Source organism: Pelophylax lessonae (assembly GCF_965119305.1).
Source record: "Pelophylax lessonae genome assembly, chromosome: 5".
NCBI lineage: Eukaryota > Metazoa > Chordata > Amphibia > Anura > Ranidae > Pelophylax > Pelophylax lessonae.
The window spans coordinates 219,798,601-219,824,409 of record NC_138772.1 but is presented as its reverse complement, the minus strand read 5'-3'; the positions used below and the strand labels follow the sequence as shown (position 1 = coordinate 219,824,409).

General features: G+C 45.1%; 1 protein-coding gene across 2 annotated transcripts in view; it reads right to left on the bottom strand.

The window, feature by feature from the left end:
• The window catches only part of GRB10 (growth factor receptor bound protein 10), a 515,930-nt gene that overhangs the window by 255,088 nt on the left and 235,033 nt on the right, over window positions 1–25,809 (bottom strand). For both annotated transcript variants that reach the window (XM_082259307.1, XM_082259308.1), the window contains exon 5: window positions 5,992–6,148. In XM_082259307.1, coding sequence (XP_082115433.1) covers window positions 5,992–6,148 — 157 coding nt within the window. The remainder of the gene's footprint in view (window positions 1–5,991; window positions 6,149–25,809) is intronic.

Genomic DNA, 25,809 nt, shown 5'->3' with positions numbered 1-25,809 from the left:
TTGGATGGCATTTATGATCGCACAAGGTAATAGCAGGGTTCATACACATTTTCACCAATGAAATTCCATGACTTTTCCATGACTTCACGTAAATATTTCATGACATGTTTCATGAAATGTCTATGTATACGTGTTAAATAAGAAGAAAATCTATGTCACACCCAGCATATTTTTACTAATATAAATGACAAGCTTTGTAGTGTACAGTGGAATATGAAATATTTATTTAAATAACGCTTGCACAGTAACAAGGTTTCATAACATAAACCCTGAGAACCGCTTAGAAATGGATTAACGTAAGGTGCAGGCGGACTGGTATGGATGGCAGACAGTCAGATGCACAAAATGCAGCACAGTAATCTTTTTAGGCCCAAGCGACAGTCATTAGGTGCAGGCGGACTGGTATGGATGGCACAGACAGTCAGATGCACAAAATGCAGCACAGTAATCTTTTTAGGCCCAAGCGACAGTCATTATAAGGTGCAGGCGGACTGGTATGGATGGCCCAGACAGTGAGATGCACAAAATGCAGCACAGTAATCTTTTTAGGCCCAAGCCACAGTCATGAGGTGCAGGCGGACTGGTATGGATGGCACAGACAGTGAGATGCACAAAATGCAGCACAGTAATCTTTTTAGGCCCAAGCCACAGTCATGAGGTGCAGGCGGACTGGTATGGATGGCACAGACAGTGAGATGCACAAAATGCAGCACAGTAATCTTTTTAGGCCCAAGCCACAGTCATTATAAGGTGCAGGCGGACTGGTATGGATGGCACAGACAGTGAGATGCACAAAATGCAGCACAGTAATCTTTTTAGGCCCAAGCCACAGTCATTATAAGGTGCAGGCGGACTGGTATGGATGGCACAGACAGTGAGATGCACAAAATGCAGCACAGTAATCTTTTTAGGCCCAAGCGACAGTCATAAGGTGCAGGCGGACTGGTATGGATGGCACAGACAGTCAGATGCACAAAATGCAGCACAGTAATCTTTTAGGCCCAAGCAACAGTCATGAGGTGCAGGCAGACTGGTATGGATGGCACAGATCTGATGGTGCACAAATGCGGCACTTTTGGGAGAAAGAACAGTGGTGCTCCTGCTTGCCCAAATAAAGCTGTTCAGGTGGCAGACATGAAGGTGCAGCTGGACAAAATGCGGCGCTTACTATTCTTAGGCCAAACCTAACAGTCCCATGAGGCAGAAAAGAGTTCTCACAGAAAGGCGACTCAGGATTGGATGCTTAATTATTTATTTACATTTATTTTTAACATTCCCGTAGGACTGGTACAGTAGGTGCCCGCAGTTTGCCCTAAGGTCGGTCACTGGCCAGCAGCAGCCGAGGAAATGATCGTGCACCAATGACAGGCAGCGGGGAGGGCCGGGCCGCGGTTTGCCTGGATGTGACTGGCCAGCAGCAGCAAACCAATCACAGGCAGCGGAAGCGTCACTGGAGAGCCTGCCAGCCGCATTAACGTGATGATGCGGGGGTGCGGTAACTGAAACGGTTACCGCCCCCTTCCGCATCATCACGTTCATGTGGCCCGCCCTCCAGTGACGCTTCCGCCGCCTGTGATTGGTTTGCTGCTGCTGGCCAGTCACATCCAGGCAAACCGCGGCCCGGCCCTCCCCGCTGCCAGCGATTGGTGCTTAGTGCATGATCTACTCCTCGGCTGCTGCGGACCCGGAAATCAATGTGCACAATCACATAAAATAAAATACATTTGCAATAAAAGTTTTAAGCATCCGCTCCCCCCGCCGCTGCCCGCCGCTCCCCCCGGCTCCTCCCCAGATTTCCATGACTTTTCCAAAACATTTCTAAAATCATACTTTTCCATGACCTTTCCAGGCCTGGAAAGTGTCATCTCAAAATTCCATAACTTTTCCAGGTTTTCAAGGACCGTAAGAACCCTGTAATAGGGTCAGATATTTGTTCCATGTCAGGCAACTCTGCATGGCTGACTCTTCCATGGTCATATTGTCATGTGTTGTGGTAATCATATTTTATTGATTTATTTGCATATGCATTGGTTCTATATACATTTATATTTTTTATGCTTTTATTGTCATTAGTAATATACTTCTTTACATTTATATTGTTCTTGACCCAGCCAAAAAGGGTGGAGCTTTGGGACTTGATCATGTGACCTTTTGGAATATACAAAAGCCCTACCATTCATTCCCCCGACTAGCTCTGATGAAGGGAAACACCCCGAAACGCGTAAACGTTTTTTTTGGAGGTCTACATCCTTCCACGGGCTGCGGCAGCTGAGGATGCCCAGTGGAGACCCCTGGTGGTCCCTCATTGCTCGTGCTTCATAATCGTTTTGTGAGTATAATGTGTATACATGTCTATTACAATAAATTGTTTTAAAGATAATGCGCTAGGCTGGTGCGCCGTCTGTCCATATCTGCTTTGGGTTACCACAACCCGTTGAGAGTGGCAGCACAGCCTGAATTTACTACAATTTGACCTGAATCACATTTTCAGGATACCAGCCGTAAGGCCACCCCTCAAGCGCAGGAGTCATTTGCTCTTTGTACATGTTTCTGCTCTGTATTCAATAAGCTTATGGGGTAAAAAAACAAAAAATAAACTTGCAGTTAGGCAAGTCTCACTATCCTGCATGAAGAGTCGTTTGTTGCCACTGCTTGAGGCAGCCTAATGTAAAGAAAAGCAGAAAAGTGACAAAAAAAGACTGTAGTCCAAGTCTGCCTATTTTATTTTTATTATACATGCTTTGTAGATTTTTTTTTCATTAACTTTGTCTGGAATATAGATCTAGGTTTATCGGCTCGCTAAACTCCTTTAATTTGTTTATTCAGTTGCTTGATATATTGGGCATTATAGGTTATTAGACTTTGCACATTACTATTCTTTACATTTTTATTGAATAGCCTTTTTGGCATTTTTTTATATGAATGCTTGCTTATAAAAAAAAAAAAAAAAAAAAAAAAAAGTTGTGGGACACAGTGCACTGCTACTCATTCATGCACAGCAGTAATGCAAAATGAGTCCCAAGGAGGAATACCTTACCTACGGTCCTAATTTAAAAAAATCTTTTGACTTTACATACACTTTTGGCTTTGTAAAATATTGATCTAGTGAGTACATCCTATTTACTTGTAGGTAGAACCCCAAAGTACAGTACATCTAAATTCACGTACAAATCAAAAATATCAATCCCAGCAGCAGCTGTTCTGACAGTGGCTGTAGAGCATGGTCAGGTAGGTAATTTACTAAATCTGATGTTCCACAATGATACCAATGCTTCAGCTTTACCCAGTGGCGTAGTGTGAGGGGTGCTGGGGGGGCCAGCCACCCAGGGCGTAAAATCCGGGGGGCGTATCTCACAGCCCCGCCACTGTCACTACGCGGCCGGTTTAAGTTTTTTTTTTTTCTAACGGAACACCGGGCCAACCGTGCTCCTGAGGCGACTTAAATTTGAAAATGGCACTGCCCGTCACCAACATGTCACCGCGCATGCGCCGCCGCTCGGGAGAGGCCGTACACGTTTGGCTATTCCTGGGAATAGCCGAACGTATACGAGCTTTCCCGAGCGGCGGCGCATGTGCAATGACGTGTTGCTGCCGGGCGGCACCATTTTAAAATCTATGGCGCCTCAGGAACAGGTAAGTGAGGCTCCTCCACAGCCGCACTACCTGCCATTATGCGGGGCTGCGGGCATACTACAAGAGATGCAGTGCTGCGGGGATGGTACACCTGTACCATCCCCGCAGCACTGCATCTCCTGTATGCCCACAGCCCCGCATTCTCCTGTACCATTACCATGCCCGCATTCTCCTGTACCATTACCATGCCCACAGCCCTGCATTCCCCTGTACCATGCCCGCAGGGGGGTGGGGGGGTCAGTGTAGGTGTTAGTGTAGGGGTCAATGAAGGGGTGATAGTGAGTGGTTGGGGTCAGTGTAGGGGTCAGTGAAGGAGGGCCAGTGTATGTGTCACTGTTGGGGTGTAAGTGTAGGGGACAGTGGAGGTGTCAGGTAGGTCAGGGTAGGAATCAGGAATGTCAGTGTAGGGGTCAGTATAGTAATCAGGTAGGTCTCTGTAGTGGTCAGATAGGTCTCTGTAGGTGTCAGTATAGTAATCAGGTAGGTTTGTGTAGGAATCAGGTAGGTCTCTGTAGTGGTCAGATAGGTCTCTGTAGGTGTCAGTATAGTGATCAGGCAGGCTAGTGCAGGAAACAGGTCTGTTTAGTGGTCAGTGTAATTGTCAGGTAGGTTTGTGTAGTGGTCAGGTAGGCCAGTGTAAGTGTCAGTATAGAAATTAGGTAGGTCAGTGTAGTGATCAGGTTGGTTAGTGTAGGAATAAGATAGCTGTAGTGTAGTGGTCAGGTAGGTTTGTGTAGTGGTCAGGTAGGTCTGTAGGTGTCAGTATAGTAATCAGGTAGGTCAGTGTAGGAATAAGGTAGGTCTGTGTAGTGGTCTAGTAGATTTGTGTAGGGGGCACAAATTACTTACCTTGCCCGGGCACTGACAACCCACGCTACGCCATTGGCTTTACGCCATCAAGCAGCAAGACTACACTTTCTCACTTACCACCAGTGCTGGGCATTTTGTGCCCCCCCCCCCTCTCCCCCATCCACTGTTGAGCATACTTCTGTCCCCAATTCCAAATCAGAAGCAAACTAGTCTAGGGAAAAACTTGATGGTTTCAGGTTTCCTTCCTTGTAACTTCCCCAAACACCATTCCCCCTACATTTCTCTTGATAAATTTGGCCACAAAATAGCACGATGTGTACATTAAGGCTTGTTGCCTTAGGCATTGGTCCATCAGTGCCAGCTCTAGCCATTATCAATACAGCTTCTGTGTACTATTGCGATATTTGGCACTGCAGCATGTGTAATTTAGGAACATACATTTTAGTAGGAAAAATAAAGTCTAGTGTTTACAGAATGACATCTCTCCCACAAAAAGAAAACAAAAAAACCCACAACAAAACAGATAAAAAGCATGTTGACTAGAGCTTTTGCTTTCTCCTTCTCAGCCAAGTAAGCTAAATGCAACTCCAAAGTAAATATTTTCAACCAAATAGTTAAAGCTACTCTGTAGTTCTAAGAAATGTGCACTGCTTTCGGTAACAATTTTATAAATTATGTTCTATAAATTATGTTTTTTGTTCCTTACAGCTAAAAAAACGCATCAGAAAAGGCAGTTCAAAAACTGAAAAGCTAAACATTGCTTATTAACTATAATAGGAATTCAGCAATTTTATCACTAGACTGAAGAAAAAACCTATAAGCTTTGGCGATGTCCCCAATCCCTCTGAAGTTGTTATAATAGCCTTTAAAGTTTGCTAATTAGATTTTAAATAGTTTAATCCACAACTTAATTTGACTTTCACATTTTCACAACAGGTAACAAAAAAATAAATAAAAATGATGATACATAACAGTTTGTGGTTACAAAGTGTAAGCCAGCAATATATTCCTGTTCAATATAACTATTTAAAGATCTTATTTGTGTATCTACCCAATAATGGTAATAATAAATTTTACATTAAGGTAGTTGCTGTATATGGAGTGACCACCATTTGAACACAGTGGGGTTGATTTACACAGGTCAAATTAACTGAACAAGGGAAGCTGCACTTTTCATAGGAATTTTCACCATAGCTTAGCAAATGAGGTGAAGCTCTTCTGGCTTGCATCACCCAATCATGTGCAAGCAAAAATGCTGTTTTTTCTCTTTGCCTGTTACTGTATAGTCTCAGAAAAGTGAAAGTGCACCACCACATTCTTTGGGGAATATTGTCCAATTCAGAACTATAAACTTGATCATATAATTGCCAGAGAAAATATTCTTTGGGTAATGTGTAATGGTTACTTTTTATACTATTGTAAGTACACTATATGTAAGCATAAAGCAAAATATAAAACCTGCATAGGAGTAGGCCTAGCTTGTAGAAGTCCAGTAAAACAAAATATAGCAGTATTACATCTTGATCACCTTCCTTGACCATTCCCTACCTAATCCTAGGTGAGGGTGGTGCTCCACCAGCGTCCAGCTGTTATCATCCACACAATGACTTTTGTAAATCAGCAGCTGGCAGAAGTCCCTGGCTGTCATGTCTGCTAGAATCTCCACCATTTTGCTTGTCCCATCTTCACTAAAGACTTTAACAACCTGTAACATAAAGGACACACTTAATAGCTTGATGTTCTATCACAATGCATTAAACAATAACCTTGCCTTGTCTTCTGCCTCACTGAGGTCATTGTGCTAAGAACATATCATGCTACCACTATGGGTGAAACTTTAGAATCCTGTGAACTAATTAAGCTGTACTATCACTTTGCGCTGCAGTAATAAGTGAATCTTTTGTTACTTTTTCAACTTTCTAAAAAGGCTGAGTGTTTAAAAACTGGTTATACCCTTGGCATTTATTCTTATTTAAAAAGTTGAACTAGAAAAAAAAGGTACAGATCAGATTTTTTTGCAAGAAAGATTTAAAGAGCATCCATTGTATTACTCATGTCATAGAAATTACAACCTAAAAAAAATAAAAAATATATTTTTTTGCATCACTTAAAATTGTAATATGCTTTCCTTACACATTTCTAGACTCTAGCTTTTTCAATTACATGGCCAACCTAAATCCAACTCTGTCCTGTGCTTACAGAGCACATACTGTATATTGTTCTGCTTATGCTGAAATGCACGTCTGTTATATAATTTTCCCTTTGCAAGATCATATTTATGATAACTGGCACCCAGGAAAGTCTTACACGTTTGCAGAGTTCTACATCTAGATCTATTAAAAATGCCCATATTCTACATACACATATGTCTACAAGGAGAAGGTTGCCTAAGCTATAATGTGAAACACATGCACACGCACATTAAAAGATGTGTTAAATAATTTTTAGAGGATTTAAACTTGTGCACAAGGATGATCTCAAATGGGTTCAAAACAAAGATGATATATGTACTACATACATAAATATTTAGATGAATATACAAGTGCATATATTATATATATTAATGCACTCAGTGTAGCGAGTGAAACACAAACTAATGAAGATACCATCAGGAGAATTTTAATATGAAAAATCTTACCTCTACTGCATGTAAAAGGCAGCAATCAGGAGAACAAGATGGCATTTTAAGTCTAGATTGCCTCTTGAAATATTTATATTTTTCCTTTTTTGCTTTCCAGGCCCCTCTTGCAGACTAAAAGCTGCACACTCAGGGTAGAATACACAGTGTCAACGGATTACTGTACTGTACCTGTCACGTAGCCAGTCTTACATGGCACTGTTCCTGGGGAAAGGCAGGCAACTCTTCCAGACCTCCTCTCAAAGGGTTACACAGTCAATCTTTTAGGTTGTGAATCAAACCACATTTTGCAGACCAATCGTAGTTCTCCTCTGACTGATGTAATCATTTCCCACACACTCTTGCAGACTTCCCAGATTTTTTTTTTAAGCATTTATAAAAAAAAAAAAAAAAAAAAAAAAAAAAAAAAAAAGAAATTCCCACCCCAGAAAAAATATGTTTTATGACCACCCACATGTTAATATCCAAACCCCCAAGATAATAAAAAGTTCAAAGAAAAAAAAAGAAAGAAAGCAAAGGAGGAGGGACGAATCTCTGCCAAAAGCATGCGTGTACTCTGAATCCTGACTGCTGTGCCAAACTGCACACACAATAGCCCTGCCTGGAAGCAGCTGATGTCATCCACATGCAACTTAAGCATCTAAACTTCTGGCGTGCTTGATAACTCTTTATGTCCCTTTGCAGATGGGGTCAGAAGAAATCAAAAAGGATGCCTGCTGCGGTAGGGATTTAAATGTACACTAAACACATTAAAAGAACAGCAGATTAGATTGTAGTTCCAATGAGCAAATGCAGGTAGATTGAGTTGCATTAACTGCTCATGCCACTTTCCTTTACATTATTTTTCACTACACTCAAAACATGTACAGAGGGTGTTAAAGGCTTTTTCCTCAAAAGGGATTAAGTGATATTTCATGGATAACTAAAGATTTTAGAAAGCCGCACAAAAAAAACTGCAAAAGCAAAAATTATTAGCCAGATATAATTTCAAACTAAGACTTCTATTTAAAGTAGGTAGTAGAGAAGTTAACATGTTTTTAGCGGTGATGGGTTACAGCACTTTGCATGCTTGCGGCTGCATAGCCTAGGCCCATATCTGTACATGCGTCAAAAGACAAGATGTGCTATTTCAGGTTTATTATTTTATTATTATTTCAAATATAACAGTTTGCGTTATTCAAGCACAGCTTGATCACTGCTTTAATACTCCAAGTTGCATTGAAGGGGATCCAGATTTATAACAAGTCAATTTGCGTTTTCATGCCCATTATATAGTATAAAAATGTCTGGACTGAGAAAAAAAAAAAAAAGAATCTTATATTCGACACATTCAGGGTGTCATTGGAATATTCAACTCTTTCTCAGTTATTTTGGAGATTCAGCATAGATTGTTGCCTTGCATAACAAGTGTTCCTTTCCTATTATTACAATAGGAAATTGATCAACTTCCTGTATAATCCTTGGAGTTCATTAACCTCAAGGTTTACCCCCCCCCCCCTTCATGGCCAGGCCATTTTTTGCAATACGGCACCGTATTTCAACTGACAATTGCAGTCATTCGACACTGTACCTTAAAATTCATGTATTTTTTTCCCCACAAACAGGGCTTTTTTTTAATGGTATTTGATAACCTCCGCAGTTTCCATTTTTTGTAGTGTAAACAAAATACTGAAAATTTCGAGAAAAAAAAAAAAAAAAAATAATATAATATATATATTATATATATATATATATATATATATATATATTTTTTACTTTCTGCTAAAAAAACACAAAAAAAAAACTGGATTTTTGTAAGAACGTACCGTAAAATCCATTTCTCCATTGACAGACGCAACACTTATGCGCCATCTACAGGAGTAGACTAGGCAGTAAAAAGTTTTCACTCTACACGCCTATAGGGGCTGTCCCTCACGACATAACCCCAGACACACTGTACTCTCATATCAGTTTCGTAGCAAGCAGTGAAAAGACAACCCTCCCCAAAAGAGAGGGGCGGGTGCTGCGTCTGTCAATGGACTTCAGAGTAAAGGATTTTACGGTAAGTTCTTACAAAAATTCAGTTCTCTATTGTCCATTGACAGACACAGCTCTTATGCTTCTTCACTATTGGGACGTCCCAAGCAGTATAGGCATGAGGGGTGGAAAGAACGCAACCAAAACGGTTAACGTATTTCCAGGGCTAAAAACATAGCCAACTGGATTACAAAAAGCTCAACCCGTACCAAGAGGAGCTTACCCCCAAAACAAAAATTCAACCCCGTATAGAGAAAAAAATGGATTTTTGTAAAATCTTACTGTAAAATCCTCTCTCTTAAGCTCATTGACAGACGCAGTCCTCTTGATTAATATCAAATTGGGTTATACTGCCCTCTACAGGAGTAGGACACTAGGCAGAAGGAAAAACGTTCTGGCCACAACTTAGGGGCAGTCCATGAGGGTATATCCTCTCTCTCTCTCTCTGCTACAGGATGTTAGTTATGTCACAAAGCAGTGTCAGAGAATTTAACCCAACCCAACTCAAAAGTAGAGGGGCGGGTACTGCGTCTGTCAATGAGCTTAAGAGAAAAGGATTTTACAGTAAGATTTTACAAAAATCCATTTTTCTCTGTCGCTCATTGACAGACGCAGTCCTCTTGATTAATATCAAATTGGGACGTCCCAAAGCAGTGCCACAAATGAGGGGTGGGATAACAGAAATCAAAATCCAATCTAGAAGGCCCCACCGGTGCCAACTAGAAGTTTTAAAGGCTCATCAGACAAAAGGATGAGACTCAACTGAAAACCCAACAGAAAAAAACCCCTCGAGGTAGACCAAGGGTCTCCTCAAATTGCGGCCTGCAAAACCTTGCGGCCAAAAAAGGCATCCGCCGATGCCAACACATCAACTTTATAAAATTTTGTAAAGGTATGAACCGACGACCAGGTAGCCGCCTTGCAAACCTGGACCACTGACGCCTGATGGCGGAAGGCCCAGGAAGCACTAAGCGCCCGAGTGGAGTGCGCCTTAACAGGGAACGGAGGATTCCGACCCTTAATAGAATAAGCCTGTACCACCGTCTGTCTGATCCATCTGGAGATAGTCGCGGCAGATGCAGGCAACCCCTTTTTGGGGCCATCCGTGATCACAAAAAGTGAATCCGTCTTATGAAACGAGTCCGTAGTTTTCAAGTATACCCTGATTGCCCGAACCACATCCAAGGAATGTAATGCAAATTCCCGAGGATGACTGGGCTTAGGACACAGGGAAGGTAACACAATATCTTCATTCAGATGAAACTCTGAAACCACTTTAGGAAGGAAGGATGGATTCGGACGAAGAACCACCTTATCCCTATGGACCACCAGATATGGGGAACGACAAGATAATGCGGCCAGTTCTGCGTGCAGAAGTAATGGCCACCAAGAAGGCCACCTTCTGGGATAACATAAGCAAGGGAATCTCCCTAATATTTTCAAAGGGAGGTTTCTGAAGAACCGACAACACCAAATTAAGATCCCAGGGCGGTAAGGGCGCACGCACTGGCGGAGCCAAGTGCCGCACCCCCTGGATGAAATTCCGCACCAAGGAATGGGTAGCCAAAGGATTCTGAAAGAAAATTGCTAACGCTGAAACCTGACCCTTGACCGTACTCAAGGCCAGCTTCTGCTCAACCCCCTGTTGCAGAAAAGCCAAGATTCGGGTCACCGAATAGGCACGTGGAGGAAATCCAAGGGATTCACACCACGCAATATAAGACCTCCATGTGCGATGATAGACTTTTCTGGAAGTCGCTTTCCTTGCTTTAATTAAAGTAGGAATAACTGAAGTTGACAATCCTTTGTCCTTCAGCACCTGAGTCTCAATAGCCAGGCCGTTAAAGCCAGCGATTGTAAAGCAGGATGGAAGATCGGTCCCTGAGACCGCAGATCCTCCTTGAGAGGAAGTCTCCAAGGAGCGTCCGTGACCAGCCTGCCCAAGTTGGCGTACCCGGGTCGACGAGGCCAGTCCGGGGCTACCAGGATAACTGGAATTCCCTCCACCTCTATCCTGCAAAGAAGTTTTGGCAGCAACTTGAGAGGAGGGAAGACATACAGTAGCTGATACTGTCCTCACGGGGCGACCAGCGCGTCTGCTGAGTCCGCTCAAGGATCTCGGGAGCAGGCTACAAATCTCCGCACCTTCCTGTTGAGCCGAGCTGCCAACAGATCCACCTCCGGGGTGCCCCAATGAAGGCACAGCTGGTGAAATACCTCTGGATGAAGAGGCCATACCCCTTGATCCAGAATCTGACGGCTGAGATAATCTGCCTGCCGATTTTCCACCCCCGGAGTGAATACCGCGGAGAGAGCCGGAACAGACCGTTCCGTCCAACGAAGGATGCTGGTCACTTCGATGGGCAAAAAATTTGGGGGAGCATACCCATGTATTTCCAAAGCTGCTGCAGCTATGAACCAAAAGACATGTATATTAAAAAAGAATAGCGCGCAAATGCAAAAGAAATTACTACCAAATCTGAAGAGAGTCCATAAATAAAAATGGGGGTTTGGTCCCACCATATGGCCATATCGTGCTCAAGCCCACTACTGCGTCAAAGTACCCCATTATCAGTAGGTCCTACACTATCCATGAAAAAGAGATGAATCCAGCCCTTCTAACCCTTGGAGACAACACTCCTTGCTGGGAAAAATGTGCAAATGCACTACAGGGGACTCCTCCTATATCCATTTGATGGTGGACACTGATTGAGTACAGGTGTATGTGGGGGGTGGGGAGGGCTGCTCAACCTCGATAGTCTGGTCAGACCGAATACATAATAAACAGGCAAAAAATTTGGGGGAGCATACCCATGTATTTCCAAAGCTGCTGCAGCTATGAACCAAAAGACATGTATATTAAAAAAGAATAGCGCGCAAATGCAAAAGAAATTACTACCAAATCTGAAGAGAGTCCATAAATAAAAATGGGGGTTTGGTCCCACCATATGGCCATATCGTGCTCAAGCCCACTACTGCGTCAAAGTACCCCATTATCAGTAGGTCCTACACTATCCATGAAAAAGAGATGAATCCAGCCCTTCTAACCCTTGGAGACAACACTCCTTGCTGGGAAAAATGTGCAAATGCACTACAGGGGACTCCTCCTATATCCATTTGATGGTGGACACTGATTGAGTACAGGTGTATGTGGGGGGTGGGGAGGGCTGCTCAACCTCGATAGTCTGGTCAGACCGAATACATAATAAACAGGCAAAAAATTTGGGGGAGCATACCCATGTATTTCCAAAGCTGCTGCAGCTATGAACCAAAAGACATGTATATTAAAAAAGAATAGCGCGCAAATGCAAAAGAAATTACTACCAAATCTGAAGAGAGTCCATAAATAAAAATGGGGGTTTGGTCCCACCATATGGCCATATCGTACTCAAGCCCACTACTGCGTCAAAGTACCCCATTATCAGTAGGTCCTACACTATCCATGAAAAAGAGATGAATCCAGCCCTTCTAACCCTTGGATTCATCTCTTTTTCATGGATAGTGTAGGACCTACTGATAATGGGGTACTTTGACGCAGTAGTGGGCTTGAGCACGATATGGCCATATGGTGGGACCAAACCCCCATTTTTATTTATGGACTCTCTTCAGATTTGGTAGTAATTTCTTTTGCATTTGCGCGCTATTCTTTTTTAATATACATGTCTTTTGGTTCATAGCTGCAGCAGCTTTGGAAATACATGGGTATGCTCCCCCAAATTTTTTGCCTGTTTATTATGTATTCGGTCTGACCAGACTATCGAGGTTGAGCAGCCCTCCCCACCCCCCACATACACCTGTACTCAATCAGTGTCCACCATCAAATGGATATAGGAGGAGTCCCCTGTAGTGCATTTGCACATTTTTCCCAGCAAGGAGTGTTGTCTCCAAGGGTTAGAAGGGCTGGATTCATCTCTTTTTCATGGATAGTGTAGGACCTACTGATAATGGGGTACTTTGACGCAGTAGTGGGCTTGAGCACGAGCTGGTCACTTCGATGGCCACCAGGACACTCTAGGTGCCCCCTTGGTGATTGACCTAAGCCACGGCCGTGGCATTGTCCGACTGGATCCGAGCTGGGCTGCCCTGGAGCTGCTCGGTCCAGTAAATCAGACAAAGTCTGATCGCTCTCAGTTCCAATACATTTATCGGTAACCTGGATTCTATCGAAAGAAATGACTTCCCCTGGCTGAGCATCGGAGACTGAAGCCACCAGACCAGAGACTCCCTGGTCGGCTCGCTCAACCGGATCCAATTGGCCAGAGAATCGGGATTCCGATTCCATTTGAAAAGAATCTCCTTTTGGAGAATTCGGGTATGAGACTGGGCATACGGTACTGCCTCTAAGAAGGCCACCATCAGTCCCAGGATCCTCATGCAAGTCCGAAGGGAAGGCCAGTTGACGGACAGTAACACCCGAATCGTTCACTGAATCTTCCGGAGCTTCTCCTTAAGGAGACACACCCTTGCCAAGGATTTCTCCAAAGTTAGGCCCAAATAGTTCAATCTCCTGGTGGGAGCTAGGAATGATCTTTGGGAAAAGTGAAGAAAACGCTGATCTGTTCAGATGGACTCCATCTTGAATACTTGTATCCGGACTAAATGATTGAGTGCTCTTAAGTCCAGAATTGGATGCACCTTGCCCTCCTTTCTGGGTATTGTGAATAGGTTTGAATAGAACCCCTGAAAACGTTCTGCTCAAGGAACGGGAACTACCGCTTCCTGTTGCATCAAGTCCATTACTGCCCCCTGCAAAGCTTTTAAGCGATCCGGAGATAGTCGATTGTTGGAAGGGAAGAATCGCACCGGTAGAAGTGATCGAAACTCGATCTTGTATCCCGACCGTATGACCTCGCGAACCCCTTTGTCTGGGATTCTGGAAAGCCATGTATCCGGAAACCGGTGAAGACGTCCCCCCATCCCAGAGATGGGTGGGGGCGCACCTTCAGGCTGTATTGGTCTTATCTTCAGGTTTGGCTGAGCCGGACTTTTGTTTACCCGACCAGCGCCCTTTGAAACCCCCTGAAGGGGCTTTGGAGGGCTTCCCCTTATCGCCCGCCCCAGCGGAACGAACAAACTTTTTATGAGCGGAAAAGGAAGGTCCTCGCCTGTTACGAGGTCCTTTACCCTTAGCAGTCTGTGGCAAAAAGGTGCTCTTGCCCCCAGTGAGATCCTTTATAATCTCATCCAAGGTGGCCCCAAACAGGTGATCCCCTTGAAAAGGGAGATTAGCCAAAGCTTTTTTGGAACCTTGATCCGCCGACCAGCACTTTAACCACAACACGCGTCTGAGGACCACTGCTGAAACCGATGCACGCCCTAGCAAGGGAGTGGCGTCACAGATGAACTGTAGCCCTTGTATAATCTGCTCCAGCAAATCTGATACTGCCGGGGGGATACTTCTCCCCTTTATGTTACGGCGTAACAATTTGGTCCATTCTGTCAATGTTTGTGAAACTAAACCAATGGCAACCACTGGCCTAAATGTTGACCCTATCAGGGAAAAAATGGAGCGGGATTCCGCTTCCACTTTTCGATCCACCGGATCCCTAAAGGACGGAGCGTCCTCCAACGGGATAACAGTGGCTTTATTTAGTCTGGAAATCGGTGAGTCCACCACTGGTGGTACCGTCCATTTTTTAAGGAGGGATTCCTCAAACGGATAGCGCCTAGCAATGCGTTTGGAAATAGCAGGGGTTCGTTTTGGACAATCCCATTCTTCTTTAATTAGATTACCAAAACATTTGGGCAAGGGAAAAACCTTTGCCATTTTGGTAGGCTTGCTGGTACCAAAGGGAATTTCAGTGTCAGCTACCTCTGCCGGTGTAACCTCAAGACTTAAGGTTTCCCGGACAGACATGACCAGTGCGTCCACCAACGCTTCTTCTTGCGCTATGGCGGAGGCAGAAACGTCCTCCTCACTGTCTGAGGAGACCGTACCCGAGACAGCAGCCCCAGAAGAGGGACCTGCAGCTGCAGTGACAAGCTCAGAATCCGTATCTGAAGTGTCCGATGAAATAGGGGTAGGCGGGGGCCGCTTTCTTGCCCCCCGTCCCTGACAGGCCACCTCCACCCGGGATACCAAAGACTCCAAAACTGCTGTTAATGCATCAATCATAAGTGGGGCACTGGAGGGTCCTGCGGCCACCTCGAGGGGGATCAGGTGGGGATACATGTGTGGCAGGGTCCATGATTAATCCAAGACACTTACCAGCAAACAAAAAATAATTGCAAAGAAAAAATCTTTTTTTTTTTTTGTAATCTCCCAGCACAACAGCGCCCCTCAGTGTTACCTGCTTTGGACCCCACAGAGATAGAGAGAGAGACCCCAAGGGCTCACCACCTGATGCACAGAAGCTTCTATCAACCTGCTCTCAGCGCTGTCTCTTACAGACAGGAAGTCTTTTGGATCGTTTTCCCGGGTAAAGGAGGCGGCTCTGCCCCTTTACACGCCTTCCGGCGCTTCCCATGCTACTCCTCGAGGTAGCGGGTCATCTCCAAAATGGCCGCCCCCATGCCGGAGACACGGGGCTACGCCAAGATGGCGGCCCCGCGGGAGGATGGCGGCGGCCCCTGTGGAAAGATGGCAGCGGCCTGCTACATCGTGCGGCCTGCGGAAGGCAGGCATCGGCCTGTGCGGCCTGCGGGAGGATGGCGGCGGCGGATGGCGGTAGTCCAGGCACAGGCATCGGCCTGTATTGCAACGTTATGTATAAGGTAGGATCATATCACCCTCTTACATGGCCATCCTAACAGTAATGCCAGCCACTGACTTCAGTCATGTCCCTTTACAGTGCCCACTCATACAGTGACTCCGATAATCAGCTCCCAAACCAAGCCTCCTGGTTCTTATTCACCAAATCACCCTCAAGAGGGGGATCTGTGACACCTATTATAGGATAGAGGGGGGACCCAGGATCCTGAGGGTCCGATCATCCCAGGGAGGGGCCCGCGTCCACCCACAAACCCGTCAGGGGGAGAGGGGGAACATTTTACTCACCATACCGGAACAGGCGGGCGTCAACTCCTGACAGAACCCCTCTCCACTGAGGTGGGGGGGCTGTCGACCAATACGGACGCCGCGACTCAGTTTCCAACTGGTCGTCGGCGTCCCGGCGAGACGTTTAACTCGCAGGGCCAGTCCCTGTCCAGTGGGACTATGTCGCGGCCGACCCAGCGCGGAGCTAGGGCCTGCACGCGCTCGTAGGCTGACTGGGGTGACCACTGGATCTCAAAATCCAGCCCGTCGCCCAGCTCCAGCATAATTGCTTGAAGATCTCACAGGAACACTGGAGAAAAAAGCTGCCTAAATTTTTTTTCTAAAAAAAAAAAAATCTTGCCAGGACCAAAGATCCCAGCAAGGAACTTAGATCCTTATTCCTGACTAGACAGAAAAAAACTAACATCCTGTAGCAGAGAGAGAGAGGATATACCCTCTGGGACTGCCCCTAAGGTGTGGCCAGAACGTTTTCCTTCTGCCTTGTGTCCTACTCCTGTAGAGGGCAGTATAACCCAATTTGATATTAATCAAGAGGACTGCGTCTGTCAATGAGCGACAGAGAAACCAAGTCTCTTTGAAACAGCAGCCTGCAAAACCTTGCGGCCAAAGGAGGCATCCAAGGATGCCAATAAATCTACTTTGTAGAATTTTGTAAAAGTATGTACGGACGACCAAATCACAGCTTTACACACTTGAGTAACAGATGCCTGATGGCGAAAAGCCCAAGAGGCACTCAGCGCTCTAGTAGAATGAACCTTCACAGGGAAAAGAGGAACCTGACCCGGCAATGAATAGGCCTGAACAACTGTCTGCCTGAGCCATTTGGACATGGTTGCAGCAGAAGCAGCTGAACCCTTACGAGATCCCTCAGTAAGGACAAACTGAGAATCAGATGTCCTAAAAGGCTCTGTGGCCAACAGGTAAACCCTGATCACCCGAACCACATCCAGAGACTGTAAGGCAAATTCCTTGCAATGCTTAGGCTTAGGACAGAGCGAAGGTAAAATAAAATCTTCGTTGAGGTGGAAAGCAGACACCACCTTAGGAAGGAAAGATTGATTAGGTCGGAGAACAACATTATCTCTATGAATGACCAAATAAGGCTAACAGCAGTAAAGCGCGGCCAACGCAGACACTCTGCGGGCAGAAGTGATAGCCACCAGAAAGGCGACCTTCTGGGACAACAAAGGCAGAGATATGCCCCTAATATTTTATTAAAGGAAAAAAAAACAAAACTGAGACCGAAGTCCCAGCAGGAAACCTAGGTCCTACTCCTTCACTAGGCAGCAAGAAACTGATATGAGAGCACAGTGTGTCTGGGGGTTATGTCGTGAGGGACAGCCCCTATAGCCGTGTTGAGTGAAAACTTTTCACTGCCTAGTCTACTCATGTGGATGGCGCATAACCCAATAGTGAAGAAGCATTAAGAGCTGTGTCTGTCAATGGACAATAGAGAAAATCTAACTTCTTCATCAATTTAGACCACTATGTATTATGCAACATACATTTGGTAAAAAAAATAAACAAATACCAATAAGTGTATATAAATTGGTTTGCGCAAAAGGTATAGCGCCTACAAATTTTAGGATATTTTTTTTTCTTTTTTACTAGTGACAGGGGCGATCAGCAACTTCTAGCGGGACTGCGATATTGAGCGGACAGTCGGGCACTGACACTTGACAATTTTTGGGGACCAGTGACACTAATCCAGTGATCAGTGCTAAAAAAAATATGCACCATCACTGTACTAATGACACTGGCTGGGAAGGGGTTAACATCAGGGGTGATCAAAGGGTTTAATATGTGCCTGACCAGTGCTTTACTACTGTGGGGGAGGCGCTTCAACTTGGAGAAGGCATGGATCAGTGCTCCTGCTTAGCAGAGACACAGGATCTATGTCTTCTGTACTGACAGAACGGTGATCTGCCTTGCTTACATAGGCAGACTGCCGTTCTGACTGTGTACCAGATGATCGGCGAGTCCTGGTGGACAGAGTCTTCTGTACCTGCCGATCAGCTGCCGCTGTGTCTAATCAATGCTGGAGCGGGCTGTCAGCAGCACGTGCTCCAGACCTGGAAGTGCAGGTACTAGGTACGTGATTCTGTGCAGCACAGCCACCTTGCCACTGTATATTTACAGTATACCGTTAGTAAGCGGTTAAGGGACTCCAGATCAGATATTGAGCCAATTGGCTTCTATTGTGGCTTACAGGGGAATTGCACACTGACAACTACACAATGAAAGTATCAGTCAGCAAAGATAAACCCTCCCAGAATCAGCATGCCTCAGTTTTTGGCAAAGCAACTCAAGAGTGCAAATGAGAAACTAGGGCTCGTTGCAGTTCACAGCTTACATCTGAAGTTCAAATTGTGAACATGTGAATTTTTGAACATGTGAAAAGAGGAGGATGCTATCCAAAGTTTGTCAAATCTCCAGCCTATTCCACAATTACGCAGATCAGTCTAAAGAATACCTTCAACTATGGATTTTTACAGCCACGAAGCACCACAGAGCCACACAGGAAATCATTATTGCCACTGGCCATCAAATGTTATATTTCCTCGGAGTACTGCATGTTGTTTAAATTTGGACTTATGACCCAGACTTTTAGGTTGTATTCATATTTTGTTCATATTAGTTTTGTTTAGTGTAATACCGTTTAGTGTAATATTTAGTAGTAGTGCAATATTTGCATTTTTGTAGTTTGACTCTTCTACTTGTTCATCTAGTATTAATTGCAGTGCTTTAATAGGATGGTATGGTTTATAACAATATTTAATTTAAGAGACAAGGACTCACTGCTCAAGGTGGTGTAATTGCCTGATGACTCACACCGATGCATGCCCCGGCTCGCCTCCGTGGAAACTTGATAAAGGAAAAGGAATTGGCAGCACTCCAGGTTGAGACAAAAATCCAATCAATTAAAAAACAGGTGATACAAATAAGGGGTAAACCATTCATAGATGTTTTAATGGGTCTATCCGTGTCCTCGGTAATTAGGAAAATGGTTTACCCCTTATTTGTATCACCTGTTTTTTAACTGATGATTGGATTTTTGTGTGTGTATATATTGAGATGTTATATCCATTTTCCTTGTAATGATTAAGCACACAGTCAGAGTGTGAAACGCGTCTACCTTGTCACGATTGTCATATTTGGATGTCCAGTCAATAAATCTGGATTTTGACTCAACCTGGAGTGCTGCCAATTCCTTTTCCTTTAACAATATTTAATTTCATTTTAAATTTTGTATTATTTCAATAGTTATTGTATATAAATTTGTTTTTTGGTGACAAATTTGGTTTGTTTTTTTATCCATAAAGGAAGGATTCCTTGCAGCATAAGGTTGCAAACACACACATCTTGCAAAGGTGACGGCAAATGGAAGATCACATAGGATGCCAAGAGCAAAAATTGGCAATCTGCTCAAACAGTGGTTTTTAGAGGGCTTAAAGAACTAGGCTGACTCCCATAGAGTCACAAGCTTGCACAGAGGTGGAACCATTTGATCAGAGAATTAGAGGCAGACAGCACGTTGAAGACGAGCACTTCAGTGGCCCAATCCCAGCACTAGTGATTAACACCTGATGGTCCAGACGGGATTGGAAGAGGGGAGAAAAACGTTCCACGTGGTTACTAGCTGGGACGAATGAGATCACACCCCTTTAGCACCTGATGGGATATATATGGCTTTAAGCACAGGTTTATCTGGTTTCTAATAACTGGAATGAAATCAACACAATAGTTTCCTGTGTCCAATGATACATCTAGTAAAAAGGTGAATTTCCTAGCTTTTACAAGCATAGGAGCGACTGAACCTGATCCCCATCTTTTAGGCCCCTTGGCTTCCATAGCTATGCCAGTAAAGCCACAGAACACAACACTGTATTGTAAACCAGTTCACAGGACAGAGGATTCAGGTGCTCTGGGAAAGCCCATGGAAAGTCTGCAAGGAACTGAGCACCACACCCTCTTGTTTGATGCAATATCACTGGAATGCCTTGCCTTTCCCAATCCAGTGGAGCAGGTGAGGAAGGAGCTGCAGAGGATGAAAAGACATACATCAGAATCAACAGTGTCCACTGCCATGGCTAAAGAATCCCTGGACAGGGAAACAAGAGAATTCCTGAGTCCAGATGTTGTCAACCGAGCAAGTCCACTTGTCAATTGTCAACACCTGAAATGTGCATGTTAACAGGACAGGAAAGTAAAGTTCTGCCCAAGAGAATCTGGTTGGATTCTGAGCCAGAAGACTTCTGGCTGCTGCCTGATAGTTTTTAGATGTCATTGCTTAGGCACTGACTGAATCCAGGCTGGATAATCTTGCAATCAAGAGGTATATTTAAAAGGTTGCAAGGTTGCCCAGGACTCCTCCCCAGCCTATCAGGCTGTAATCTGATCAAGAATCTTCCAGGCCAATAGTAAAGTCCCACGCAGCCAGAATGTTGTGTTGCAAAGCTATAGAGTGGAATGGGGCATTTCAGACTGCCTTGAAGGAGGCCACCATAAAGCCCAGAACTCTGGCAGACTGGTATTTAAAAAAAATGCCTAGATACTCCCAACTGTGTTAGTTCCAGCACAAACTTCTATAAGTTTAAGATTTAACTGAACCACAAAAGAGACTGAATAATGGCCAACAGGGTCTGAGCTGACTGTTCCCTAAGAAGCTGTCCAGGTTTACTATGAAAGAAAGGCACTACGAGGGCAGCAGAGTAAGCACAGGGGTTAATATTGGACTTTCCACTGCACATTGAATTAGAGATCATCTGCCTACAGCAAAATACAGGTAGAATGGATACTGGAAAGATGGTGAACTGCAAGTAAACATCCTTAATGTCCACAAACCATAATTTCCCTGAAGGGAAGCAATGACTCCCCTGGTGGACTCAATGCTCAATTTTTGCACTCAATTATAGACATGGAGTGCCTTGAGATCAAGAATGGAGTGCATCCTTTTCTTTGGGAGCCATAAACCTATTTGAGTAGAAAATCCTGAACCCATTTCTGTTCTGGAACAATGGTAGTGACTCCTGGAGAGAGGAGTTGTTCCAGAGCAGTGCCAAGATCTGTTAATTGTTACAAAGACATTGGCAGGACTCAATACAAAGCAGGATATGGGCAGATATTGAAATTATTTTGTACACCTGGGTGTTGGCAACTCATCGATCGAGGTCCACCTTTCGACCACAGGCAGGTGACATGTAGAACGTGAAAAGGTTCCTGCGTCACTGACCGCGCCTTCTAGGTGTCAGGCCTCATCTCTCCTCCCAGCCTCAAGCCTCCGCCATGCCTTCTATGTTCCAGTCTCTCTCTCCCTCCAACCTCCTCCGCTGCCGTCATCAGTCAACAGCATAGACTGGGAGGCAGCACAGCTCAGGACAGAGCGGGAGGAGCTGGCCAAATTAACTTTTTTTGTTAAACCGCAGGTACTTGGTTGTTCGGACACAGCAACCAATCACCAGATTGCTAATATGAAAAGTCACTGCCTGCTCCCGTCCTCTGTCCAGAACTGTGCTGCCTCCCAGTCTCTGCTATGGAAACCGGTAGGACACGGCTATGGGAGGAAAGGGGGGGGCAGAGGTTACTGCTATAGAGGAAGGGGAGGCAGAAGACACCACTGTGTGTGCATGGGAGGAAGGGGGGGGGCAGAGAATGCAGTAATGGGCAGGATCAACCCATAGCAGTCTCCTCTACTACCCCTTCACATCTCTCTCCCCCACCACCCCGCCTGAACCCTGCATTCCGAGCCTCACACACACTCCCAAGCCCTGCATTCCGAGCGTCACACACACTCCCAAGCCCTGCATTCCGAGCGTCACACACACTCCCAAGCCCTGCATTCCGAGCGTCACACACACTCCCAAGCCCTGCATTCCGAGCGTCACACACACTCCCAAGCCCTGCATTCCGAGCGTCACACACACTCCCAAGCCCTGCATTCCGAGCATCACACACGCCATAGCCCTGCATTCTGAGCGTGTTGGAGATCTGGAAGCATTCTGAGCGTGTTGGAGATCTGGAAGCATTCTGAGCGTGTTGGAGATCTGGAAGCATTCTGAGCGTGTTGGAGATCTGGAAGCATTCTGAGCGTGTTGGAGATCTGGAAGCATTCTGAGCGTGTTGGAGATCTGGAAGCATTCTGAGCGTGTTGGAGATCTGGAAGCATTCTGAGCGTGTTGGAGATCTGGAAGCATTCTGAGCGTGTTGGAGATCTGGAAGCATTCTGAGCGTGTTGGAGATCTGGAAGCATTCCAGCGTGTTGGAGATCTGGAAGCATTCCAGCGTGTTGGAGATCTGGAAGCATTCCAGCGTGTTGGAGATCTGGAAGCATTCCAGCGTGTTGGAGATCTGGAAGCATTCCAGCGTGTTGGAGATCCGGAAGCATTCCAGCGTGTTGGAGATCCGGAAGCATTCCAGCATGTTGGAGATCCGGAAGCTGTGTTGAAGCCGGAAGCTGTGTGGAGGAGGAGCAGGAGCAGTGAGGGAGCTGTGGATGACACGTGCGGGGACCTCTGGGACCGGTGATAGAGCGGCGGTAGCAGCGGACGGACAGGAGGACAGAGGGAAAAGCAGCAGGGACGCGAGTAGGGGACTGATCAGCTGATCGGGGGGCCCAGTGGGGAACAAGTGACTATAAGCACTATAAGACTAAGTGGTGAGCTGGAATAGATCTTCAGCAAGCTGATCTGCTCTGCTTACTCTATACAGGTAGGCTGCATGGGACAATCCAGGGGGGGGGGGGGGGGAAGACAGGCATGACTGAAGGCATAACTGAAGGGTCGGCAGGGGGAGGGCACACAAACTGACAGACTCAAATAGTGGGACTGGGAATACTTTAATACCTTAATATTAAGAGTTCTTGCGACTTGGAGAACTTTGCGACTGGGAGTAACCGTGTGACTAGGAGTACCTTGCAACTGCGAGTAACCTCCGCGACTGGGTGTAACCTCCGCGACTAAGGAGTAATGTTAGCGTCTGGGAGCAACCTCAGTGACTGGGGAGCTACTGTAGCGACTGGGACCAGGAATACCTTAACGACTGGTAGATAACTGTAGCGACCGGGAATACCTTGTGACATTGTGACTGGCGAGTATCCTAGCAACTGGCGAGTACCCTAGCGACTGGCGAGCACCCTAGGGTTAGTACCAACGGAGATAGAGGTAGTGTAGGTAACAAATAGCAAATAAAGTCGTATACTAATTATCCCCATAGTGTAGAGGGTAATAATATCCGACAGGATTAAGGATGCCACTCAGTGCACTTCTTGCTGCATGTATGCGTTCCTTGATGAACCAATTGAGGGTGAATACTGCTGTGCAAGATGTGAGCGGACTTGGAAGCTCAGATTCCGGATCTAGAAAACAAAGTGGCAACACTGCGTAGCAACAACAACCTGGAAAGGAGGTTGGCCATTACCCAGCAGGTGCTGGCAGGGGCTGGCATAGAGGAGGGAGAAGAAGTGGAGATGCAGGCAACAGAGGTAGGCAGTTGGGTGACAGTTAGGAGGAGAAGAGGGAAGAGCACTAAGGAGACCAGTCCTGAGTTGGTACACCCCAACAAATATGCTAAGTTGCATGTAGACATATGCCGGTTTTCGGTAATTCGATATATCGCGGTATTGCATAGCCACGGTATTGTTATTGTGGCATTTTTAAAATACCGAGTTCCTCTGCTCCTCAGTCTGACTCGTGAATTGATACATTTCAGTGAGCTGGATGACTCATTCACTCACACAGCTAAGCCTTTCAGCATTAAAGTCTCCCAGTAACTATAAACAAAAATGATTACATTTGTATCTTTTCCTTCCCTATGCCAGGGAGAAAGGAAGTTTAACCTCTTAAAGACTGGACCTTTTTCTGACACTTGTTGTTTGCAAGTTAAAATCAGTTTTTTTTTTTGCTAGAAAAGTACTTAGAACCCCCAAACATTTTATATATTTTTTTAGCAGAGACCCTACAGAAAAAAATGGCGATTGTTGTAATATTTTATGTCACACTGTATTTGCGCAGCAGTCTTTCAAACGCAATTAATAGACTTTAATGAATAAAAAAAAAAAAAACGTAACAGTAAAGTTATCCCAATTTTTTTTTTGTTACACAGAGAATCGTGAGAGAATCGTGATCTTTATTCCAAGCTAAAAAATCGTGATTCTCATTTTGGCCAGAATCGTGCAGCTCTAATATATATATATATATATATATATATATATATATATATATATATATATATATATATATATACATACACACATACACATACATACATACACATACACACACACACACACACACAGCAGCCCACATTACATTATATAGCCATCAAGCAGTGTCTGGCCTACCTGGTGATGACTGGTCCTGGCGCTCTGATCCGATGGCCTGGTCATTAAAGGGGCAAATCCTTGCGATCCAGAAGTGGTTAAACCTGCAGGAGGACCGGTGTTTTTATCTATTAATGACTTTACTATTGCTTTAGGCCTGGTTCACATGTATGCGGGTTGGTGGTTCACATGTATGTGGGTTGGCGGTTCACATGTATGCGGGTTGGCGGCCCACATTTGCACAGGCATAGCAGCCCATTGATTTGAACGGGCTGCTATGCCCTCATTTTCCGCAGAAAAAAGGTGCATGCAGCATTTTTTTAAAATTCAGTGGCCTTGAAATCCATCCTGCTTTTGCACCATGCGACTAACCTGCAGTTCCTGCTCTGGCAAGCTTTCTGCATTTTTTGTATACGTGGGCACGGCATTTAAAAACAGTTTGCGTGTGCAGCAACGGCAGGTAAGTCGCATGGTGCAAAAGCAGGATGGATTTCATGGCCACTGCATTTTTTTAAATTCTGCATGCACCTTTTTTCAGCTGAAAACGCAGGCATAGCAGCTCAAGCCCATTCACATCAATGGGCTGCTATGCCTGTGCAAATGTGGGCCCCCAACCCGCATACATGTGAACCAGGCCTAAAGCAATAGTAAAGTCATTAATAGATAAAAACACCGGTCCTCCTGCAGGTTTAACCAATTAATAACTTTACTATTGCTTTAGGCCTGGTTCACATGTATGCGGGTTGGGGGCCCACATTTGCACAGGCATAGCAGCCCATTGATGTGAATGGGCTTCAGCTGCTATGCCTGCGTTTTCAGCTGAAAAAAGGTGCATGCAGAATTTAAAAAAATGCAGTGGCCATGAAATCCATCCTCCTTTTGCACCATGCGACTTACCTGCCGTTGCTGCACATGCAAACTGTTTTTAAATGCCGTGCCCACGTATACAAAAAATGCAGAAAGCTTGCCAGAGCAGGAACTGCAGGTTAGTCGCATGGTGCAAAAGCAGGATGGATTTCAAGGCCACTGAATTTTAAAAAAATGCTGCATGCACCTTTTTTCTGCGGAAAATGAGGGCATAGCAGCCCGTTCAAATCAATGGGCTGCTATGCCTGTGCAAATGTGGGCCGCCAACCCGCATACATGTGAACCGCCAACCCGCATACATGTGAACCACCAACCCGCATACATGTGAACCAGGCCTAAAGCAATAGTAAAGTAATTTATAAACAACACCTCCTTCAGGTTTAACCACTTCTTGACCACAAGGATTTGCCCTCTTAATGACCAGGCCATCGGATCGGAGCCGAGCGCCAGGACCAGTTATCACCAGTTAGGCCAGACACTGCTTGATGACCTATTTTAGGCCTGGTTCACAGAGTCTGTACTGACTGACTA